Source organism: Giraffa tippelskirchi, chromosome 4 (genome assembly GCF_054371585.1).
Source record: "Giraffa tippelskirchi isolate mGirTip1 chromosome 4, T2T-mGirTip1v1.2.pri, whole genome shotgun sequence".
Classification (NCBI taxonomy): Eukaryota; Metazoa; Chordata; class Mammalia; order Artiodactyla; family Giraffidae; genus Giraffa; species Giraffa tippelskirchi.
The window spans coordinates 182,735,703-182,758,111 of NC_137278.1; the positions used below are offsets into that span (position 1 = coordinate 182,735,703).

The 22,409-nt window shown below is 37.5% G+C and overlaps 1 protein-coding gene across 2 annotated transcripts in view; it reads right to left on the reverse strand.

Moving 5' to 3' along the window:
* ETNK1 (ethanolamine kinase 1) overlaps window positions 1–22,409 on the reverse strand; it is a 57,135-nt gene that overhangs the window by 26,449 nt on the left and 8,277 nt on the right. For both annotated transcript variants that reach the window (XM_081595990.1, XM_081595991.1), the window contains exons 2-3: window positions 16,916–17,175; window positions 1,736–1,876 (exon numbers count right to left, since the gene is read on the reverse strand). In XM_081595990.1, coding sequence (XP_081452116.1) covers window positions 1,736–1,876; window positions 16,916–17,175 — 401 coding nt within the window. The remainder of the gene's footprint in view (window positions 1–1,735; window positions 1,877–16,915; window positions 17,176–22,409) is intronic.

Here is a 22,409-nt window from a genome sequence, read left to right on the forward strand (position 1 = left end):
CAGAAGACTAGCACAAAAGATTTTTTAAAGGTAGAATGGAGAAGCCACAGTAAGACAAGTAGAAGGGGCAGAGATGCAGTATAGTGAAGACCCACACCCCTGGGTGGGCGACCCACAAATGGGAGGATAATTACAATTGCAGAAGTTCTCCACATGCAGAGAAGACAAGCCCCATATCTGGCTCCCTAGCCCAGGAATCCTACATTGGGAAGGCTGGCTCCTAGAACATTTGGCTTTTTAAGGGCACACTTTCAGGAGAACCAGAGGGCTGTGGGAAACAGACTCCACTCTTAAAGTGCATATACAATATTCCACATACTCTGGGATCCAGGGCAGAAGCAGTAATCTGAAAGGACTCTGGGTCACACCCGCCTGCTGATCCCAACAGCCTCCTGGAGAGGCAAGAGGCAAATGAAGCTCACCCTGGGCTCACAGGCACTGGCAGCAGCTAGTCTTGGAGCTTATTCTACCAGGAGGACACTGGTCCTGGCAAGCACCACTGTGGAATCCTCCCTCTAGCTCACTGGCACCAGGACCCAGCCCCAATCTAGCTGACAAAGTTTTAGGACAACTTGGGCCCCTAAGGCAACCATCCAGGGATCTTGCCCCACCCACCAGCAAGGTGATACCAGCTTCCAAGACACCCTGGACCCCAAAGCCAGCTGTGCTTGAACCAACCCTGCCCACTGGAGGTCTGATACCTACTCTGAGGAATCAGGGCCCTGCAGCCAAAGCCCCTAGGACCTGGCTCCACCCAACAGCAGACCAGCTCTAGGCCCAGGAAGCTCCAGGACCTGGGCCCTGTTCACCAGCAGGCCCACACTAGACTGAGGATCTGTGGCCCCACAACCACTGACCCCAGACCCAATTCTGCCCACCAGAGAGCCAGTACTGGCCCCCTTAACACTACTGTACATTATACACCAAAGTTGTTGAGCAAGTAAATCCTAAGAGTTCTCATCACGAGGAAAAAAATTTTTTTCTATGTCTTTGTTTATTATGAGATGACAGATGTTCACTAAACTTATTGCAGTAATAATTTCATAACGTATGAGTCAAATCATTATGCTGTATATCTTAAACTTTTTCAGTGCTGTGTGTCAATTATACCTCAATAAAACTGGAAGAAAAAAAACTTGTTTATATAATTTAGATTCTAAATTCTGATTTACACATTTTTCAATATAGGAAATGAAATATCTTAGTTACTCTGAACCTGAAGTCCTACAAAATCTCAGACTCCAGTAAAAGAATTTTCAATCTCATTATATGAGACTTTAAAAGTCACTAAACACTAAAACAACCCAAACCTTTTCACACTTCAATATGACTACACTGCCCCAATGTAGATCTCTAGGCCCATTCAAAGCACCTTTCCATTGGACAGAAAGGATTGCTTTAAAAAGGTCTCTATGTTCAAGTCACACTATGAAAAATATACCCAATAACAGTAACCTTTATATTATGTTTACTGCCAAATAAACGTTCTATATTTGTTTCTTGGCTCCCCACTTTCCCACTTTTACAGGGACTAATTTTTTTTTTTTGAGCCGACTGGGGAAGACAAGCAGACTTCTGTAGTGCCTTCTGAGAACAAATGAATTAACGCTTATTTTACTTAAATGCAAAGAGATAAACAAAATCAGATTTTACACACCTTACAGTTATCTTTGAAACCCTATATATATAGCAAAACAATGTAAAACATAATTTCAAATGAAAAAAGTAATTCTACCTTTTATTAATGTCTTCATCTGCAAATCCTGTGGGAATGAGAGAGAAATATTTTCCCATCTTTAGCCATAGGTTAGATTTGGGAATCCAGCCATTGTGTGCATGAATAGCATGGATTTTAGCAAGCTGACGAGCTATTAACCTGTTTAAAAACAAAACAGCACAAAAAGCAAAGTGTTATGCACCATACAGTTCATATTTAGTCAATGGTAAACTAAAATAATTAGGGTGCTTTTATCTTATAACATGGTTTCTTTTTACCTTACATAAGATTCAAAATAATACGGCAAGTCAACTCTCACTAGAAAAGGTAAACATTTAAAACATAAGTAGGAAGAAATACCTAAAATTAATATAGCAATTATAGTCCAAAAGGGATTGAGTGGCAGCCTATTTTGATTATACAATGTCTACAACCAGCAGAATACACAACTATAAGTGATTTAAAGGCACATGTTAGATATTAATTACCGATGCATTTAAATTCAGTTCAGTTCAGTTCAGTCGCTCAGTCGTGTCCAACTCCTTGCGACCCCATGAATCGCAGCACGCCAGGCCTCCCTGTCCATCACCAACTCCCGGAGTTTACCCAAACCCATGTCCATCTAGTCGGAGATGCCATCCAACCATCTCATCCTCTGTCGACCCCTTCTCCTCCCGCCCCCAATCCTTCCCAGCATCAGGGTCTTTTCCAATGAGTCAACTCTTTGCATCAGGTGGCCTAAGTATTGGAGTTTCAGCTTCAACATCAGTCCTTCCAATGAACACCCAGGATTAATCTCCTTTAGGATGGACTGGTAGGATCTCCTTGCAGTCAAAGGGACTCTCAAGAGTCTTCTCCAACACCACAGTTCAAAAGCATCAATTCTGCGGTGCTCAGCTTTCTTCACTGTCCAACTCTCACATCCATACATGACTACTGGGAAAACCATAGCCTTGACTAGATGGACCTTTGTTGGCAAAGTAATGTCTCTGCTTTTAAATATGCTATCTAGGTTGGTCATAACCTTCCTTCCAAGCAGCAAGAGTCTTTTAATTTCATGGCTGCAATCACCATCTGCAGTGATTTTGGAGCCCAGAAAAATAAAGTCAGCCACTGTTTCCCCATCTATCTGCCATGAAGTGATGGGACCGGATGCCATGATCTTAGTTTTCTGAATGTTGATATTTAAGCCAACTTTTTCACTCTCTTTCACTTTCATCAAGAGGCTCTTTAGTTCTTCTTCACTTTCTGCCATAAGGGTGGTGTCATCTGTGTATTTGTGTCCACACTATCTTTTTATCTGAGAACCTAGTACAGAAAATGCTAACAGAGGAATAAGCATACTACATAGAAATAAGAACTAAATTAACATCCAGTCCATAGAATAGTAGGTAGAAAAGTGACTTAACAATAATCTACAAAAAAAGAACTCAAAACTGGCAAATCTTCAACATTACAATCTAAAGTAACATCCCTCAAAGTCAAGTCCTAGGACTTACACTACAGCACCACCAAGGAATTTCTGAAGTTCTACCCTGCATCTACTGAATCACAAACTCTATGAGTAGGCCCTACCACTCTGAATTTTAAATAAGATTTCCAGGTGACTCCAATTCACTGTGTAATTTGAGAAGTACTGACTTAACATTCCAATTCTGCTTTTGAAGTCACTGAGGTTAAAGGGCAAAAGAGACTAAGGTAAAAAGGTAAGTGGGCAGATAAACAGGTTCTATGCCTTATCTTCTATATCTTATGTTAACAAACATTAGCTGGCCTATGTACTAAAATCAATCTTTGGAAACTTAAAAAAAAAAAGAAAAAAAAAGGCCTGGGTATTCCCAGAAATTAAATGGTTTGGGGTGCAGCCACGGCATCAAGGTATTTTAAAAGCTTCTCAGATGACTTGAATACACAAAAATCACTTTAAACAGACAGGGAATCTAGTATTGTAGTTATCATTTACCAATCTGTGATAAAATAACAGTTTTATTATGTTTTCATACTAATGCCAAAGAATGCTCAAACTACCGCACAATTGTACTCTTCTCACATGCTAGTAAAGTAATGCTCAAAATTCTCCAAGCCAGGCTTCAGCAATACGTGAACTGTGAACTTCCAGATATTCAAGCTGGTTTTAGAAAAGGCAGAGGAACCAGAGATCAAATTGCCAATATCTGCTGGATCATCGAAAAAGCAAGAGAGTTCCAGAAAAACATCTATTTCTGCTTTATTGACTATGCCAAAGCCTTTGACTGTGTGGATCACAATAAACTGTGGAAAATTCTGAAAGAGATAGGAATACCAGACCATCTGACCTGTCTCTTGAGAAACCTGTATGCAGGTCAGGAAGCAACAGTTAGAATTGGACATGGAACAACAGACTGGTTCCAAATAGGAAAAGGAGTACATCAAGGCTGTATATTGTCACCCTGCTTATTTAACGTATATGCAGAGTACATCATGAGACACGCTGGGCTGGAAGAAACACAAGCTGGAATCAAGATTGCCGGGAGAAATATCAATAACCTCAGATATGCAGATCACACCACCCTTATGGCAGAAAGTGAAGAACTAAAGAGCCTCTTGATGAAAGTGAAAGAGGAGAGTGAAAAAGTTGGCTTAAAGCTCAACGTTCAGAAAACTAAGATCATGGCATCTGGTCCCATCACTTCATGGGAAATAGATGGGGAAACAGTGGAAACACTGTCAGACTTTATTTTTTTGGGCTCCAAAATCACTGCAGATGGTGACTGCAGCCATGAAATTAAAAGATGCTTACTCCTTGGAAGGAAGGTTTTGGCCAACCTAGACAGCATATTTAAAAGTAGAGACATTACTTTGCCAACAAAAGTCCATCTAGTCAATGCTATGGTTTCTCCAGTGGTAATGTATTTCAAATCCTCAAAGGTGATGCTGTGAAAGTGCTGCACTAGATATGCCAGCAAATTTGGAAAACTCAGCAGTGGCCACAGGACTGGAAAAGGTCAGTTTTTGTTCCAATCCCAAAGAAAGGCAATGCCAAAGAATGCTCAAACTACCGCACAATTGCACTCATCTCACATGCTAGTAAAGTAATGCTCAAAATTCTCCAAGCCAGGCTTCAGCAATATGTGAACCGTGAACTTCCAGATGTTCAAGCTGGTTTTAGAAAAGGCAGAGGAACCAGAGATCAAATTGCCAATATCCGCTGGATCATCGAAAAAGCAAGAGAGTTCCAGAAAAACACCTATTTCTGCTTTATTGACTATGCCAAAGCCTTTGACTGTGTAGATCACAATAAACTGTGGACAATTCTGAAAGAGATGGGAATACCAGACCATCTGACCTGTCTCTTGAGAAACCTGTATGTAGGTCAGGAAGCAACAGTTAGAACTGGACATGGAACAACAGACTGGTTCCAAATAGGAAAAGGAGTACATCAAGGCTGTATATTGTCACCTTGCTTATTTAACTTATATGCAGAGTACATCATGAGACACGCTGGGCTGGAAGAAACACAAGCTGGAATCAAGATTGCCGGGAGAAATATCAATAACCTCAGATATGCAGATCACACCACCCTTATGGCAGAAAGTGAAGAAGAACTAAAGAGCCTCTTGATGAAGGTGAAAGAGGAGAGTGAAAAAGTTGGCTTAAAGCTCAACGTTCAGAAAACTAAGATCATGGCATCTGGTCCCATCACTCCATGGGAAATAGATGGAGAAACAGTGGAAACAGTGTCAGACTTTATTTTTTTGGGCGCCAGAATCACTGCTGATGGTGATTGCAGGCATGAAATTAAAAGACGCTTACTCCTTGGAAGGAAGGTTATGGCCAACCTAGATAGCATATTTAAAAGCAGAGACATTACTTTGCCAACAAAAGGCTGTCTAGTCAAGGCTATGGTTTTTCCAGTGGTCATGTATGGATGTGAGTGTTGGACGGTGAAGAAAGCTGAGCGCCGCAGAATTGATGCTTTTGAACTGTGGTGTTGGAGAAGACTCTTGAGAGTCCCTTGGACTGCAAGGAGATCCAATCAATCCATCCTAAAGGAGATCAATCCTGGGTATTTATTGGAAGGACTGATGTTGAAGCTGAAACTCCAATACTTTGGCCACCTCATGCGAAGAGTTGACTCAATGGAAAAGACCCTAATGCTGGGTAGGATTAGGGGCGGGAGGAGAAGGGGACGACAGAGGATGAGATGGTTGGATGGCATCACTGACTGGATGGACATGGGTTTGGGTAGACTCCGGGAGTTGGTGATGGACGGAGAGGCCTGGTGTGCTGCGATTCATGGGGTCGCAAAGAGTCGGACACAACTGAGTGACTGAACTGAACTGAACTACAATGAATATTCTTACCTACTTAGTTTTTAATAAGATTCCTGATTTTCCTTTGGAAAAACTTCCATTCCTCTCACTTTTAGTTCATGTGGTTTCTTCAGAGCTGATCTCCATCCTAACCCCCTATCCCAGCTGCACCACTAACTTCAGGAGTGAAGCGATGACACAGACTTGCCCAGAGCACTCCATCCTGCAGGCCAGAATTATTGGTTCAGGGTATATTACCCAAGCCCAGGCTAAAAGGATGCGATCCCAAGACTTTTACTGAAGCTACTGACTTTGGGTGAAGCCATCAGAAAAAGAGGAACACACCCCCACACACACATGCACACTGTGCAAACTGATGTCTGCAACTGCAGTGATTATAACTGTCACTCTTCAGAGAGGTCCGCCAGAAAAAAGCTAACATACAATGAAACAGACAGCGGCACTCCTGATGACAGACACTGTCAGAGCCCCTGGTTCCACCCATGCTTGAACTTAGTATTCTCAGATATAGACACCAATCAATTCCTTCTTCTTTGAGCCAGTCTGAATTTTCAAATTATCCTCAGTAAGAGTCCTGATGCAGCTCCGAAGTGTTTAGGCATTACTGCAAGTGAGTTCCAGTTCTACTACAAGAAATATTCCATGCTTTGTTTGAAAGAACGTTGCATTGAAGAACCAACAGGTTGACTAATATTCCTCATCTTTCCATTTAGATGATTATAATTCAGCTGACCACATCTATTTTGATGTTTGATGATCTGAAAAATATTTCACAGTGGGGGTAATGCTCAATGCTTATAAGAAGCAGAAAATTGTTACTGGTCTGACAGTACTTGAAGCAACAAAGTGAGGTCTATGGGACACAGCCCTCACAGATCTGTCTTTGATGCACAATGCTGTAACTGAATTCACTGTTTCCCTATTGATTTTGCCCTGTACCCAGATACAGAAATTGGTCAGTTTCTCTTGTCTTCAGAGTACTACTGGATTTTACTATTGAATTAAAAATGAGTAACACGGAAATGGCAACCCACTCCAGTATTCTTGCCTGGAGAATCCCAGGGACGGGGGAGCCTGGTGGGCTGCCGTCTATGAGGTCGCACAGAGTCGGACACAACTGAAGCGACTTAGCAGCAGCAGCAGCAGCAACAAAGTATATGTAATGCTGTTCTTTAACCTACCTAAATTTTTAAAGAGAAACCTCCTAATATTGTTACTCTGAAGCTTAAACATTACATGTAGATCACATCCAGCCAGTTCCTCAGCTTAAAGACGCTGCAAGTGTCGTATCTGACACATTCAATATTTTTCTTCTTGTGTGTGAGACATTCAAAATTTTTCTCCTTCTACTGTTTTCTATTCTGAAAAATAAGTACGATGAGGTTTCACTGTAACTGAGTAATATTTGCTTTTGGCCTTCATTTTCATTAAGTTACAATTCTTCTATGGATGCTGAAGTTATTTAAAAGGAGAGGCAAAAAGTATCTTTTCCGAGAATATCTTTCGCCTTTAAAGCACTGTATTCTTGTCTAAAATGGAAAATTTTGCTGATTTGAGAATAAAACTAAGTATGCAGCCATGTGAAGAATAAATTGTATTTTTGATGAAAAAAAAAAAAGAATCCTAATGCATTACCAAAATATTAAAATCCGTGATCTTTTTAGGTTATGTGTGTTTTGGTTCATACCTCTCAAATTACCAAATAATCATGTTTTATAAATAATTATTACTTGAATGACCTTAAGACCACATATTCTATAAAAATACAGAATAAAAAATCTATTTTTATTATCAATCTTTCATACAGTATTTGCATTAAAAAGCTAGGCCCATAAAAGTGCTATAAATAAACAATATAGCACTTTAAGCATTAAGAAACTTCATTAAAAAAAACCAAGTGATAATTTAAACAAAGCAAAGTGCAAATAAACACACATATATATTTATATACACATGCACAGACGTATATGTATACGTAAACTGGTTTTAAACTTTAAGCGGGGGAGTTGGGACAAGGGGTCTGAAGAAAGGTAATCCATGTTACACAAAACTCAAGGAGAAATCTACATCAGCAGAACATTATAACCTAAAACTGTTAACCCAACAAATGAGACCAATGATTCCAGAGAAGGGCCACATATTAGAATAGATACTTAATACCAACAAATTTTTATTTGCTGTTTTAAAAATAAATAATAATATCATTTTTTCATTGCTTTAACTAAGAGTTTATATGAGACTCTGATTTGAAAACCACAAAATGTAGTTTCAGAAGTTCTCCAAATATAAGTTATTCAGCTACGAGTGACTGAAATGACAATTCTATAGTAAATAGAATGGCCACAACTCCAAGGGGCTCTTACATGTTAATAGAATCTGTCGAACATGAATAGCTGCTATGAGAAAAAGCACCTACTAATAGTGAGAATCTTGACTTTTTGGGTAGAAAGGTAGCTAATTGGAGCTGGGCCAGGGTTTAAACTGATTATGTGATGCAAAGGCCAAGGTCTTTCCACCACAGTATACCGCAGTAACACTGCACAGAATTAGCAAATCACTGCATTTCTCTGAATCTCTGGGTTCTTACAAGCAAAGCCAAATTAGTCATGTAATCTTAAAAGCTCTCCCTTCAAATCTAAGAAGGGATGTCTGTGAATAAAAGAAAACAATTTACATAAACATGCACTCAGTTTAGAGATTGAAGTTCAATAATGACAATAGGAATTTCACATTCATATTCATATACAAGGCTCCTATACACTAACTTCCCATTTCATACTAATTTCCTACTAGTCATAATAGAAATATTAAATATACATGAACTATGGACTAAAAGAGGCAAAGTTTTCCAAATGATACTGATTTTTATCAAAAATCAGCAACTATTTTCACCTTTGAGTAAATTTTTGAAATTACAAGTGAAACTATAAAAATTATTTTATATGAAATTTTAAAAATACTGTTGCATAATGAGATACATATCTACTCAAATGGAAACAAACTATTAATTACCAACATACAAGATGCAAAATTAGTATTTTCAAACAAAGCTATATCAAAACTTAAGCGCTAATGATTAGTATCTTCTAAACTAAATTATAGATATATTTGTCCTTTCAAAAGGTACACTGTCAAAATAGAATTTGATTATATAAGGGACAATGTTAATATTAAATGATAACATCATGCTTATATAACAGGTTAAAATATATTCAGAATATTATTTAAATGTTTTATAGCATTTTCCTATGTAATTTTTAAAAAATAGCAGCAAATAATAAGAGTGTAGTTGAGATTGCTTTATTAATACTACTGATCAATACTATCACTAGGTTATCCTACAAGAGGCAAAGACCATGCCTTGTTCTTCTCTCTCAGCATGCAGCACTAAGAGGAGGTACTTAATAGATACTTGCTGAATAAGAATCATCATCCTGGTAACAGATTCAGGGTACATTTAGAAACTTACCACAGGATTCTACCACTATTAGAGTTATTCTCAGATGGATTAAAATCCATCCTGGATTTTTTTTAAATCTCATATAATACCTACTGTGCCAAAATTAATGCAGAGCTACAGAAAGACAAAGTGACCATCCATTTGAAACACTGCCTGTTCTTTGACAAGACATAACTTATGTAATAAGTCTTTTTCTCTTTTTCCTCAAAATTTAGAATTCAAGCCAATTTCTACAGGTCTTAGAACTACCGGTCTATCTTCTCTGTAGCAAAATTAACAAGGAAAGGAAGAAAATCTATTATACAAATATCCTCATGGAAATAACAAATATAGTTATACTGCAAGCACAGCAACTACATACTTAAAAACCAGGCTTTACTAAGAGATTTTTAAAATTAAATAAGTCCTATTTATAAGTCCTATTTATAAATAAGTTCCATACTCATCTGAAATTTTTGATAAATTGATCTTGGAAAAAAATATGCAATTTGTGAAGGATGGCTTTGTTAGGAAAATTTATGGTTTTCACTTGTAACTGAATTCAACACAGTTGCAGAACACAAAATCAACACATAAAATATGTTGCAGTTCTACATTGCTGCTGCTGCTAAGTCACTTTAGTCGTATCCAACTCTGTGCGACCCCATAGATGGCAGCCTACCAGGCTCCCCCATCCCTGGGATTCTGCAGGCAAGAACACTGGAGTAGGTTGCCATTTCCTTCTCCAGTGCATGAAAGGGAAAAGGGAAAGTGAAGTCGCTCAGTCGCATCCAACTCTTAGCAACCCCATGGACTGCAGCCCACCAGGTTCCTCTGTCCATGGGATTTTCCAGGCAAGAGTAATGGAGTAGGTTGCCAGTGCCTTCTCCAGCAGTTCTATATTATCAATGAACAATTCAAAAAGGAGATTAAGCAAAACAAATCTGTTTACAATAGCATCAAAAAGAATAAAATGCTTAAAAATAAATTTATCCAAGAAGGAGAAAAAATTTCTATATAAAACGTCACTGAAAAAAATTAAATACAGAATTAAATGGAAAGATATCCCCTGTTTGTGGACTGGAAGACTTAAATTGCTAAAATGTCAATAGTTCCCAAAGTGATCTATAAATTCAATACTATCCCTATCAAAATCCCAATAGCATTTTTTACATTAAACAGAAAAAAAAAACCCTAAAATTCAAATGTAATTTTAAGGAATCCCAGACAGATAAAAACAAGTTAAAGAAAATAGAATAGTTAGAGGTCTCACATTTCCTGATTTCAAAACTTATTACAAAGCTACAGTTATCAAAACAGAGTAGTACTGGCATATCACTAGACACACAGACCAATGGAATAGAGCCCCAAAATAACCCCCCCAGTTTATGAGCAAATGATTTTCAATAAGGATGCCAAGACTATTCAATGGCAAAGGACAGTCTTCTCAACAGCTGGTACTGGAAAAACAGGATAACCACATATAAAAGACAGAAATTCCTTAATCCTTTCCTTAAATCACACATAAAAAATTAACCTGAAGTGGATCAAAAATCTAAATGTAAGAGCTAAAACTATAAAACTTTTAGAAGAAAATACAGGGGAAAAGCCACATGACGCTGGACTTGCTAACAACTTCTTGGATATGAGACTAATAGCACAGAGGACAAAAGTAAAAACAAACAAACTGGACTACATACGTCAATTTTTTTTTCCCCAAACAGGTAGGTGGCAGGTTAAATAAGCAAGAGAACTTACATATAAGGCTTGTCTTAGGTAGCTGCAGGAGAAATAGATCTACCCGCCTGCCAGAATCTTTAAAGTTTATATAGAAGTCTTAACGGGGTTCAGTAATGTATGCCATCCAGATAGTCTCAACAACACCCCATTCTTTCAAGGCTCCATCCTCGAAAATAGCTTCCACTGGGGGAACAGTGAGCAGTGTATACATTCCAAGGGCAGGGGAGGGGGTAAGGAACCTCCTATTGTGTGAGTCCAGCCCAGGGGGTCAACTGGTGGTCACATCCTCTTGATGGCCTCTTCCAACAATCGCAGAGGTTGTTAGTGATCAACAAAACAATCCGCGTACATCAAAATTTACAACTGTGCGTCAAAGGGCAAAATTAACATAGTGAAAAGGCAACCCATAGAATTAAATAAAGTATTTGTAAGTCACATATATGATATGGGGTTAATATTCAGAATATATATAAGTACTCTTACATCTTGACAACAAAAAAAAATCTAATTAGAAAATCGGAAGAGGACCTGAATTGACATTTCCCCCAAAAAGATACACAAATGGCCAAGAAGCATAAGAAAAGATGCTAAATGTGACTAACTATTAGGGAAATAGAGATCAAAATCACAATGAGATACCATCTCCTTGTAATTAGGATGGCTACTATCAAAATAATAATAATAATGTGTCAGCAAGGACTTGGAGAAACTGGACCCCTGTGCACTGCTGGTGAGAATGTAAATTGGTATAGGTATATATATTGTATATTGGCATATGGAAAACAGTATGGCAGTTTCAAAAAAAATTAAAAATAGAATGACTGTATGATCGAGCAATTCTACTTCTGATTATATATCCTAAAGAACTGAAAACAGGGTCTAAAAAAGCATTTGCTCACCCACGTTCATAAGAACATTATACATAACAGCAAAAAAGCAGTAATAATCCAAATGTTCATCCATGAATTAGTGAGTAAACAAAACATAGCCTACACATACAATGGAATATTATTTAGCCTTAAAAAAAAAAGGGAAGGAAACTCTGATACATGCTACAACATGGATGAAGACATTAAGCTAAGTGAAATAAGCCAGTCACAAAAAGACAGAAGTAACACTAATATAAGGTATCCAGAGCAGTCAAATTCATACAGTCAAAAAGTAGTATGGCTGCCAAGGCTGGGGTTAGGGGAGAATGGGCAGTTGTTGCTTTCGTATATAAAATTTTAGTTTTGCAAGACAAAAAGAACTGTGGAGATTGTTTGCAAAACAATGTGAATGTACTTAACACTATGCAACTGCATACTTAAAAATTAAGGTGGCAAATTATGTTACATGTATCTTATTACAATCAAAAATAAAAATGTTAAATAATATAAATGGTCATAAAAATAATACAGTTCTTAAAAAGACTTGATTAGAACAATTCAATTATTTTCTATTAGCAAATTTTATATACAACAGGAAAAACAACTAGGTAATAAAAAATTAAGATTTCTTATTTTCCCTGTCACAGATGGTCCTTCTATCTAGTCTCAATAAGATAAGGTTTTACTGCACTAACATCAAGGCAAATGCTTCTTTAAATTCCATACTCAATAAAGCCAAATGTTTGAAACTCTCAAGGCTGCAGAGAATTTCTTCAAATACCCACTAATACTCACTAGTTGCTCCTTTCTTGGAAGCTTTTAAAAACTGTAACAATAACAGGCATTTTTTGAAATTGAAAAAAAAAATCCCCAATCCTACCTTCCCAACAGAATTTATTTTTTAGAAACTCCTTTTAGTTTTTTACATAAACAAATTACTGCCTGATTGTAGCCACAGTTCAACTAGTAAGCTGATTTTTTCTTAGTCCTGCACCAGACATTTTGTATGTTTTAGACAACATTCAATAGTAACATAACATTTATTTGTGCTAATGTACCTTTGTTATATTCAAATATGAGTTGTTATCACACAACCCAGCCATATGACTTTCTTTTATGACTTACTATATATTGCCCTACTGATTTCCAAAAGAGAACATTACTGATTCTATTTGCAACCCATAGTTTACCAATTCCACTACAATATGCTCAGCACTGGAAGTTGGTATTTTTAGTTATGTTTCTTGATAAATGTGCAATAATTCATTTTAAACTGCACTTCTCCCTGTATGTCTGTTGCTGAGTGGTTTTAATTACACTTCAGCCAGTATTCCCAGCAAGAGGCAATTTTAGAGAAATACCAGGTAAGAAAATTTCTAAACACCTTTGAATTAAAAAAAAAAATTAAAGGTTTCTGCAATATTTGACTGCTGTAGGGAAATTCAAATAAAAAAGGTCATGATAAACTTGCATAGGCTGAATTACTAGTTAAGTATTAGCATGATGTAATTCATCTTTACCTGTCATCTCCCTCAGACTCCTCCATGTACTGCATCACCTTTAAGGTCCAATTCAAATATCATCTTAGTTAAACACTGCTTATTTCCCAACTATACCACAGTAAATTAGTTGTACTTTTTTTAAAACCTTTTCTACTCCTCTGTGTATACTATTTAGCTTATTTTTCCCCCAAGGCTATTGTGTATCACAGACTGTAAATTACCAGTAGAGCAGCTGGCTGTTTGAATTACTTTTCCTCCCCTAGATTAGATTAAACATAAATATATTCCAATGCCTGGTATGTCCAAAGTAGATCCTCTTTATTATAATCATAAACAGGCGAGTAGCGACATCTGAAGAAGTCAAAGCAAGAGCATACTGTGGACTTTAATCGATGGCTCAAGACCCTTCCAGGAGGTTTGTGAGATTAAAACTATTTTCATAAAGTGTTATTTACCTTTTTCACTCTTCTTTTCTAAATGAGTGTAGAGCACAATTTTGAGAAGTTACATGAAATGGTGTGATGTTGTCATCATGTTGATTAACAGCTAAAAGAATACGCACTTTGGTAATCTTCCATTCTAAAAACTTTCTTTTAATTTCTAACATAGTTCAGTTCAGTCGTTCAGTCATGTCCGACTTTTTGCGACCCCATGAACCGCAGCACGCCAGGCATTCCCGTCCATCACCATCTCCTGGAATCCACCCAAACCCATGTCCACTGAGTCAGTGATGCCAACCAACCATCTCATCCTTTGTCATCCCCTTCTCCTCCCGCCCTCAATCTTTCCGAGTGTCAGGGTCTTTTCAAATGAGTCAGCTCTTCGCATCAGGTGGACAAAGTATTGGAGTTTCAGCTTCAACATCAGTCCTTTCAATGAACACCCAGGACTGATCTCCTTCAGGATGGACTGGTTGGATCTCCTTACAGTCCAAGGGACTCTCAAGAGTCTTCTCCAACACCACAGTTCAAAAGTATCAATTCTTCGGAGCTCAGCTTGCTTTATATTCCAACTCTCTCATCCATACATGACCATTGTAAAAACCATAGCTTGACTAGACGGACCTTTGTTGGCAAAGTAACGTCTCTGCTTTTCAATATGCTGGCTAGGTTGGTCATAACTTGCCTTCCAAGGAGTAAGTGTCTTTTAATTTCATGGCTGCAATCACCATCAGCAGGGATTTTGGAGCCCAAAAAAATAAAGTCAGCCACTGATTCCACTGTTTCCCCATCTATTTCCCATGAAGTGATGGGACCGGATGCCATGATCTGTTTTCTGAATGTTGAGCTTTAAGCCAACTTTTTCACTCTCCCTTTTCACTTTCATCAAGAGGCTCTTTAGTTCTCCTTCACCCTCTGCCATAAGGGTGGTGTCATCTGCATATCTGAGGTTATTGATATTTCTCCCAGCAATCTTGATTCCAGCTTGTGCTTCATCCAGCCCAGTGTTTCTCATGATGTACTCTGCATATAAGTTAAATAAGCAGGGTGACGATATACAGTCTTGACGTACTCCTTTTCCTATTTGGAAAAAGGAGTTGTTGTTCCATGTCCAGTTCTAACTGTTGCTTCCTGACCTACATACAGGTTTCTCAAGAGGCAGGTCAGGGGGTCTGGTATTCCCATCTCTTGAAGAATTTTCCACAGTTTGCTGTGATCCACACAGTCAAAGGATTTGGCATAGTCAATAAAGCAGAAATAGATGATTTTCTGGAACTCTCTTGCTTTTTCGATGATCCAGCGGATGTGGGCAATTTGATCTCTGGTTCCTCTGCCTTTTCTAAAACCAGCTTGAACATCTGGAAGTTCACAGTTCACATATTGCTGAAGCCTGGCTTGGAGAATTTTGAGCATTACTTTACTAGCATGTGAGATGAGTGCAATTGTGCGGTAGTTTGAGCATTCTTTGGCATTGCCTTTCTTTGGGATTGGAATGAAAACTGACCTTTTCCAGTCCTGTGGCCACTGCTGAGTTTTCCAGATTTGCTAGCACATTGAGTGCAGCACTTTCACAGCATCATCTTTCAGGATTTTAAATAGCTCAACTGGAATTCCATCACCTCCGCCAGCTTTGTTCGTAGTGTTGCTTCCTAAGGCCCACTTGACTTCACATTCCAGGATGTCTGGTTCTAGGTGAGTGTGAGTGATCACACCATCGTTATTATCTGGGTCGTGAAGATCTTTTTGGTACAGCTCTTCTGTGTTTCTTGCCACCTCTTCTTAATATCTTCTGCTTCTGTTAGGTCCCGACCATTTCTGTCCTTTATTGAGCCCATCTTTCCATGAAATGTTCCCTTGGTATCTCTCATTTTCTTGAAGAAATCTCTAGTCTTTCCCATTCTATCGTTTTCCTCTATTTCTTTTCATTGATCACTGAGGAAGGCTTTCTCATCTCTCCTTGCTATTCTTTGGACCTCTGCATTCAAATGGGCATATTTTCCTTTTCTCCTTTGCTTTTAGCTTCTCTTCTTTTCACAGCTATTTGTAAGGCCTCCTCCGACAGCCATTTTGCCGTTTTGCATTTCTTTTTCTTGGGGATGGTCTTGATTCCTGTCTCCTATACAATGTCACGAACTTCCGTCCATAGTTCATCAGGCACTCTGTCAGATCTAGTCCCTTAAATCTATTTCTCACTTCTACTGTATAGTCATAAGGGATTTGATTTAGGTCATATCTGAATGGTCTAACATAGTAAATATTGATAAATATAATTCATAATAACAAAAGCCCTTTAGGTCCCTCAGTAAACTTTAAAAGTTGTAAAAGAGTCTTGGGACCAAACTGTTTGAGAAGTTTAGATTTAAACCATAAATGAACTTGCAGTTTTCAAATCAAGCCCATTTATTACAGTTTTCAAGAGCAGAAAAGAAAATTTTATCAATTTTAGAAAATTTTTAGAGCATTTCATTATAAAAACACAATACACTGAATTAAATAACAGAAGTTTAAAGAGTAACAAAGAAGTGTTAACAGTATTAAAAGGATCTTAGTGAGCAATAACTCTGAAACTATGAGCAACTGAGTGACAAAACTTAATAATAAGAAATGTGTAATGCTTTGATTCAAGCACTACTTTAAAAAATTAAGTAGAAACCTTGACCTTCTATAGCAAGCTAATCTAAAACCTCTCACTGTTATTTCTTTTGCAGAGTTAACTATGAGAATTCAGATAAAAAGAAATGCTTTTTCTTTAGCAAAAACAACAAAACCCGAATAAGAGAAAGTTTCTAAATTAACCAAATAGTTGCTTAAAGAAAGAAAAGGCAGTTTCAGAAAACATTTCCTTAGTGCACTTAACTTTTCAAAAGGATAAATTACTTAGGAAAAGAAAAGTACCTGAAAATGGCAGGGTTGCAGACATGCTTTGGATCCAACGCTTCTCCCTGTATAAATTCATAGCACAGTCCATTATTGAAGGTACAGTAGAGCTGTGGTGCGCAGCCATGAGCCTGCAACACTCGGAAACTCTTCACTTCCTCATCACGGTCGACTAACAACTCAGTCTTATTGCCATAAATTCGCACCAGGACGACATCCTCCATTGTATTACCCACATAACAGCCAATAAGTTTATTTGTGATTCCATCAGTGAAAAGCTGTCCCCATAAAAAAGAAAAAAAGAAAAGAAAAAACAATTATTCACTTTTAAGTAAATATTAGGAGATAACTTGAAAAACATTAAATAGTAATTGAAAGAAAATATCTACTTAATTTTTGAATATAATTTTGCCTAACATGTCTATAACTTTAATTCTAGATGTAAACAAAATGGAATGCTGCTGTTTAATATGTTGTGTGGTACAACACACACATTCTTTCTCTCTCCTATGTCTAACAGATTGGAAAATCTCTGAAAATAGGGAAAGTGGCTTTCTTGCTAGCATAATATATGATATAAAAAAGTCTTTAATAATGTTTACAAGTTTAAATTTACAAATATATCATAATATATATTATGGTAAATCTCCAATTTATAAAAACGTTAATTTTAAATGTTATTTTCAAAGATTACTTAACATAATATGCACTAGAAATTCTTCTAAGTATTCAGGTTATAATAATTTAAACTTGAATGCTACAGCTAAATAAAAAGCAGCAGCACAATCTTAATTAGACGAAGATAGAGAAGTAACTAAAGATTTCACAGATATTTTCTAAAAGGGAGTTTGGGGACTTTTCAAGATTTTTTTTTTGCTGCACCGTGAGGCATGAGGGATCTTAGTTCCCTAACCAGGGACTGAACCCAAGCCCCCTGCAGTGGAAGGGAAGAGTCTTAACCAACAGACCACTAGGGAAGTCCCCTCAGAATTCTTAAGTACTTAAAGTCCCGTTTTAGATTTGAGTACAATATTAGATGAATAGCAATATTAGTTCTCAAAGTCTATTCAAAAACTGTAATTTTTGTCTTCCTCTACATTAATTTGACACCCAGTTCAATTCAGCTGCTCAGTCGTGTCCGACTCTTTGCCATCCCATGGACTATAGCACTCCAGGCTTCCCTGTCCATCACCAACTCCTGCAGCTTGCTCAAACTCATGTCCATCGAGTCAGTGATGCCATCCAACCATCTCATCCTCTGTCATCCCCTTCTCCTAAAATTGACACTAAAACTTTCTATTTACCCAATTATAACTCAGAGCTTTTGGAGGCTCTCGGGTGGAATAAAGGAATAAAAGTGAAAGCAAGTGTTAAGGACATTTTTCCCCAAGACAACTGGGAAAGAACAAAAATAATGGATAAAGGATAAGTTTTAAATGTATACACATTTAACCAATGCCTCAGAAAGAGGGTAATCATTTTTATTTTGATAAGACTGTTGTAATGATAAATGATACCTGAAAAGGCTTTAGATCTTCAGGTGAAATTTGAAAGAAGTATTTACTTATCCTTATTCACCTAATGTAGGTAAATTTAATGAGCTAATGTGAAAAGATTTATTTTGAATATCTATGTTTTGGGGGTATGCAGAGACATACAAATTCTGCTTTCCACCTAGGTTTCAAAAAGCTGGTAGGTAGGGAGACAATGACAAGAAGCATATGCCCTTATACTAAATTCCAATCATCATTTTCTTAAAACCTATGCTGCAATTTTGTTGTTTCTTATTAAAATATCAACTCACACATATTACTCTGTAACTCTGCCAAATGTCATGTAGAAATAAAATATTTCAATTATTGTAATAAAGTTTGAGAAACTAAAGTTCTGAATTGCTTATTATGAACAACACTCCACACTTCTCAAAAGCCAGGAGTAAAATCTATGTTTTCTACATCCTCCCAACAAATATTTAGTAAGGACTTAAATACTAGCTTGTCTTCTTGATCTAACTTAGAACAAATTCATTCTTTCACTCTTGCCAATAATAAATTTCTTTAATTGTGCATGTTATATTGTACATTTATGTGTACACACAGAAACACACATTTAAGATGCATTCACTTAAAAGGGCTAGAAGTGGAAAACATTACTGGATAAGATTATTGAACAATAAATATACATATATTTATAAGGATGACATTGAGTCACAACTCCAATGACACTAACCCTAATATACTCTACTATACAAAACAGCTACAAATTTACAATAAAATGATAGTCACAATAAATTTCTGGGGCAAAAAAATATTACTTCATTTATAAGAATATTTTGCCTCCCTGATGGCTCAGCTGGTAAAGAATCCACCTGCAATGCGGGAGACCTGGGCTCAATCCCTGGGTTGGGAAGATTCCCTGGAGAAGGGAACGGCTACCCACTCTAATATTCTGGCCTAGAGAATTCCATGAACTGTATAGTCCATGGGGTCGCAAAGAGTCAGACACGACTAAGCGACTTTTACTTCACTTCATAAGAGTATTTTATGTAAAGTATCAATATATATTTATGTATAAATAAGGCTAGAAATGTCTACAAAAATATCCAACACAAATATTAGGTAGTTTAAATCCTGTCTCCTGTTTCCCTGTTTTAAACTTTTTTCTTTTGGTTTATGCATGTTTTCTTTTTTTTTTCTTCTGCAATCAATCCAGTTTAAATGTGAAAAAATTAAATTAGTGAGAAAAACAAAAGGAGCCCAACAGCTAGGAACAGACCCAGCACACACAGCAAGGCCTGGAGATTCAGTTGAACATAAGTAACTTCACAGAACATCAGTATCAGATGAGACCACTCTGTGACCATAATGCATCAAGACAAAAGCAAAGCCACTCTGTAATCATGTGTGAACACAGACAAAACTATAAATTTTTTCCAAACCACAAAAATGACCAAACATCCCCCTACTCTGGCTAATATGAGGAACTGCAGTCCCTTTTCTAGTCACAGCTCTGGCCCCGCTTCATTCCTCCAGTCCTCTAGGTAAGGTAAGTTACCCACAGTCACAGACTTGCCCCACTTCCTTTCTGACAGCACCCAATCCACACAGAAAAGCCTTGCTTCCTTGTAAGTGAAAGTCGCTTCGTCATGTCCAACTCTTTGAGACCCCATGGACCATACAGTCCATGGAATTCTCCAGGCCAGAATACTGGAGTGGGTAGTCTTTCCCTTCTCCAGGGGATCTTCCCAACCCAGGGATTGAACTCAGGTCTCCTGCATTGCAGGTGGATTCTTTACCAGCTAAGCCACAAGGAAAGCCCAAGAATACTGGAGTGAGTAGCCTATCCCTTCTCCAGGGGATCCTCCCGACCCAGGAATCAAACAAGGGTCTCCTGCATTGCAGGTGGATTCTTTACCAGCTGAGCTATCAGGGAAGCTTCCTTGAACCCTCTCCTAAATTTTTATACTAAGTCCTTTCTAATACTCACTTACCGAGAGCCCCACCATTACCCATGGAAAAAGTCTTCCTCAACTGCAAAGAGTAAAAAATCCAATTTGTTCAGCTATTCAAATGACCTGTTGATGGAGATTTCTGACTTTAAAGATGTATGGATGATGCTTTTTCGCTCTGGTTCCTACCTCATGCATAAATCAACAATTAATTCAAGGTACTTCAGCTTTCCAAAACAGACAAAAATATATTAGGTATATACTAGGTATGAGTACTATATCAGATATATACTAGAAATATACAATTCCACTTCATTGGAGAGGGTACAAAAACAAAAGAAATCTCATGGAGCTCCTTTTCACAGGGTTTATCATACACTATTTGTCAAGTATTTAAGACAGTACCAGTTCAGAGAATGAGCTCAGAGCAAAACTGCTCTGCCTGACTGCAAATTCTAGCTGTGTTAAGTCTCTATAAGTTGAGTAACCTTGGGCAAGTCACTTAACTTGTATGTGCTTTATTCATCTCATGTTTAATATAAGCAATTAGAATCTACTTTATAGTTTTAGTTTTTGTTTTTTTACTTAATAGGTTTTTATGAGAATTAATAGCTTCCCTTGTGGCTCAGCTGATAAAGAATCCTCCTGCAATACAGGAGACCTGGGTTCAATCCCTGTTGGGAAGATCCCCTGGAGAAGGAAAAGGCTATCCATTCCAGTATTCTAGCCTGGAGAATTCCGTGGACTGTATAGTCCATGGGGTCGCAAAGAGTCGGACCCGACTGAAGCACTTGCACTCATAAGAGTTAATGACTTAACATATACAAAAGCACATACAACAGTTTCTGACACAAACTAAGCTCTTATCAAGTATGCAGATAACTACATATTTAAATTTCAACACAAGACAGCAAAATGATTATGATGAGATCATAAAAGTTAATATTTATGACAACATCTATGTTACAGATTAGCCCTAGACACTACGCTGCTGCACTGCCCAAACCTGTACAGGTTGCCATTTGAAGTAACACAGAAAACCTGGTTGGCAAAAAAAAAAAAAACATTAGTTTAATGACACTTTAGAAGTTAAAGTGACTATCAGTGAACCTGAAGACCTTTTGAGACCCCCAAAACATAATCCAATGCCTCCTTTCAGTACCTGACACTATCTTGCAATGACAAACTCTAAGATGATAAAAGTATTAAACTCTATCTTAGCTACCACAAAATTTCTTTAGTCCCTAAGATGATTAAGAAACCAAGCAGAGTTTCGATATTTATTTGTGGTTTAAAATGATCAATTAACTACTGAATTCAAATGAATAAGCTTCCACAGGCCAAGATAATGGAAAACACAAGTTTCAATTATTCTTTAAGACAATAACTACTAGTGAGTGAAGTCGCTTAGTCGTGTCCGACTCTTTGCGACCCCATGGACTGTAGTCCACCAGGCTCCTCCATCCATGGGATTCTCCAGGCAAGAATACTGGAGTGGGATGCCATTTCCTTCTCCAGGGGATCTTCCCGACCCAGGGATTGAACCCGGGTCTCCCGCATTGGAGGCAGACGCTTTAACCTCTGAGCCACCTAGACAAGACCAGAAATTTAGAAAGATGGAATTAATTTGAGTCAGTTAACTGTTTTGTGGAAGAAATTATTGTTCTTCCACCATCTTCCAAAATGACAGAATTAAAAACAATGTAAAAAGAAAACAAAATACCATTTTCATGTATCTAACTGGCAAATTTTTTTAATTTAATATCAGAGATTGGAGAAGGTATAGAGAAAAAGATTCTTTACAATACTGTTTTGAGGAATAAAAAATTACATAAAGTGAGAAATAGCATGACAATTTTATGTCAACTTGGATTGTCTATAATGCCCAGTTATTCAATCAAACATTAATTTAGATGCAGCTCTGTAGGTATTCGCAGACTTATTAACCAGGTAACTTCAAGTAAAAGATTAATCCCCATGAGTGAGCCTCATTCGATCAGGTGAAGAGCTGTTAAAGCAAAACTTAGGTTTTCCTGAAGATACTCTGCCTTAAGGCTACAGCAT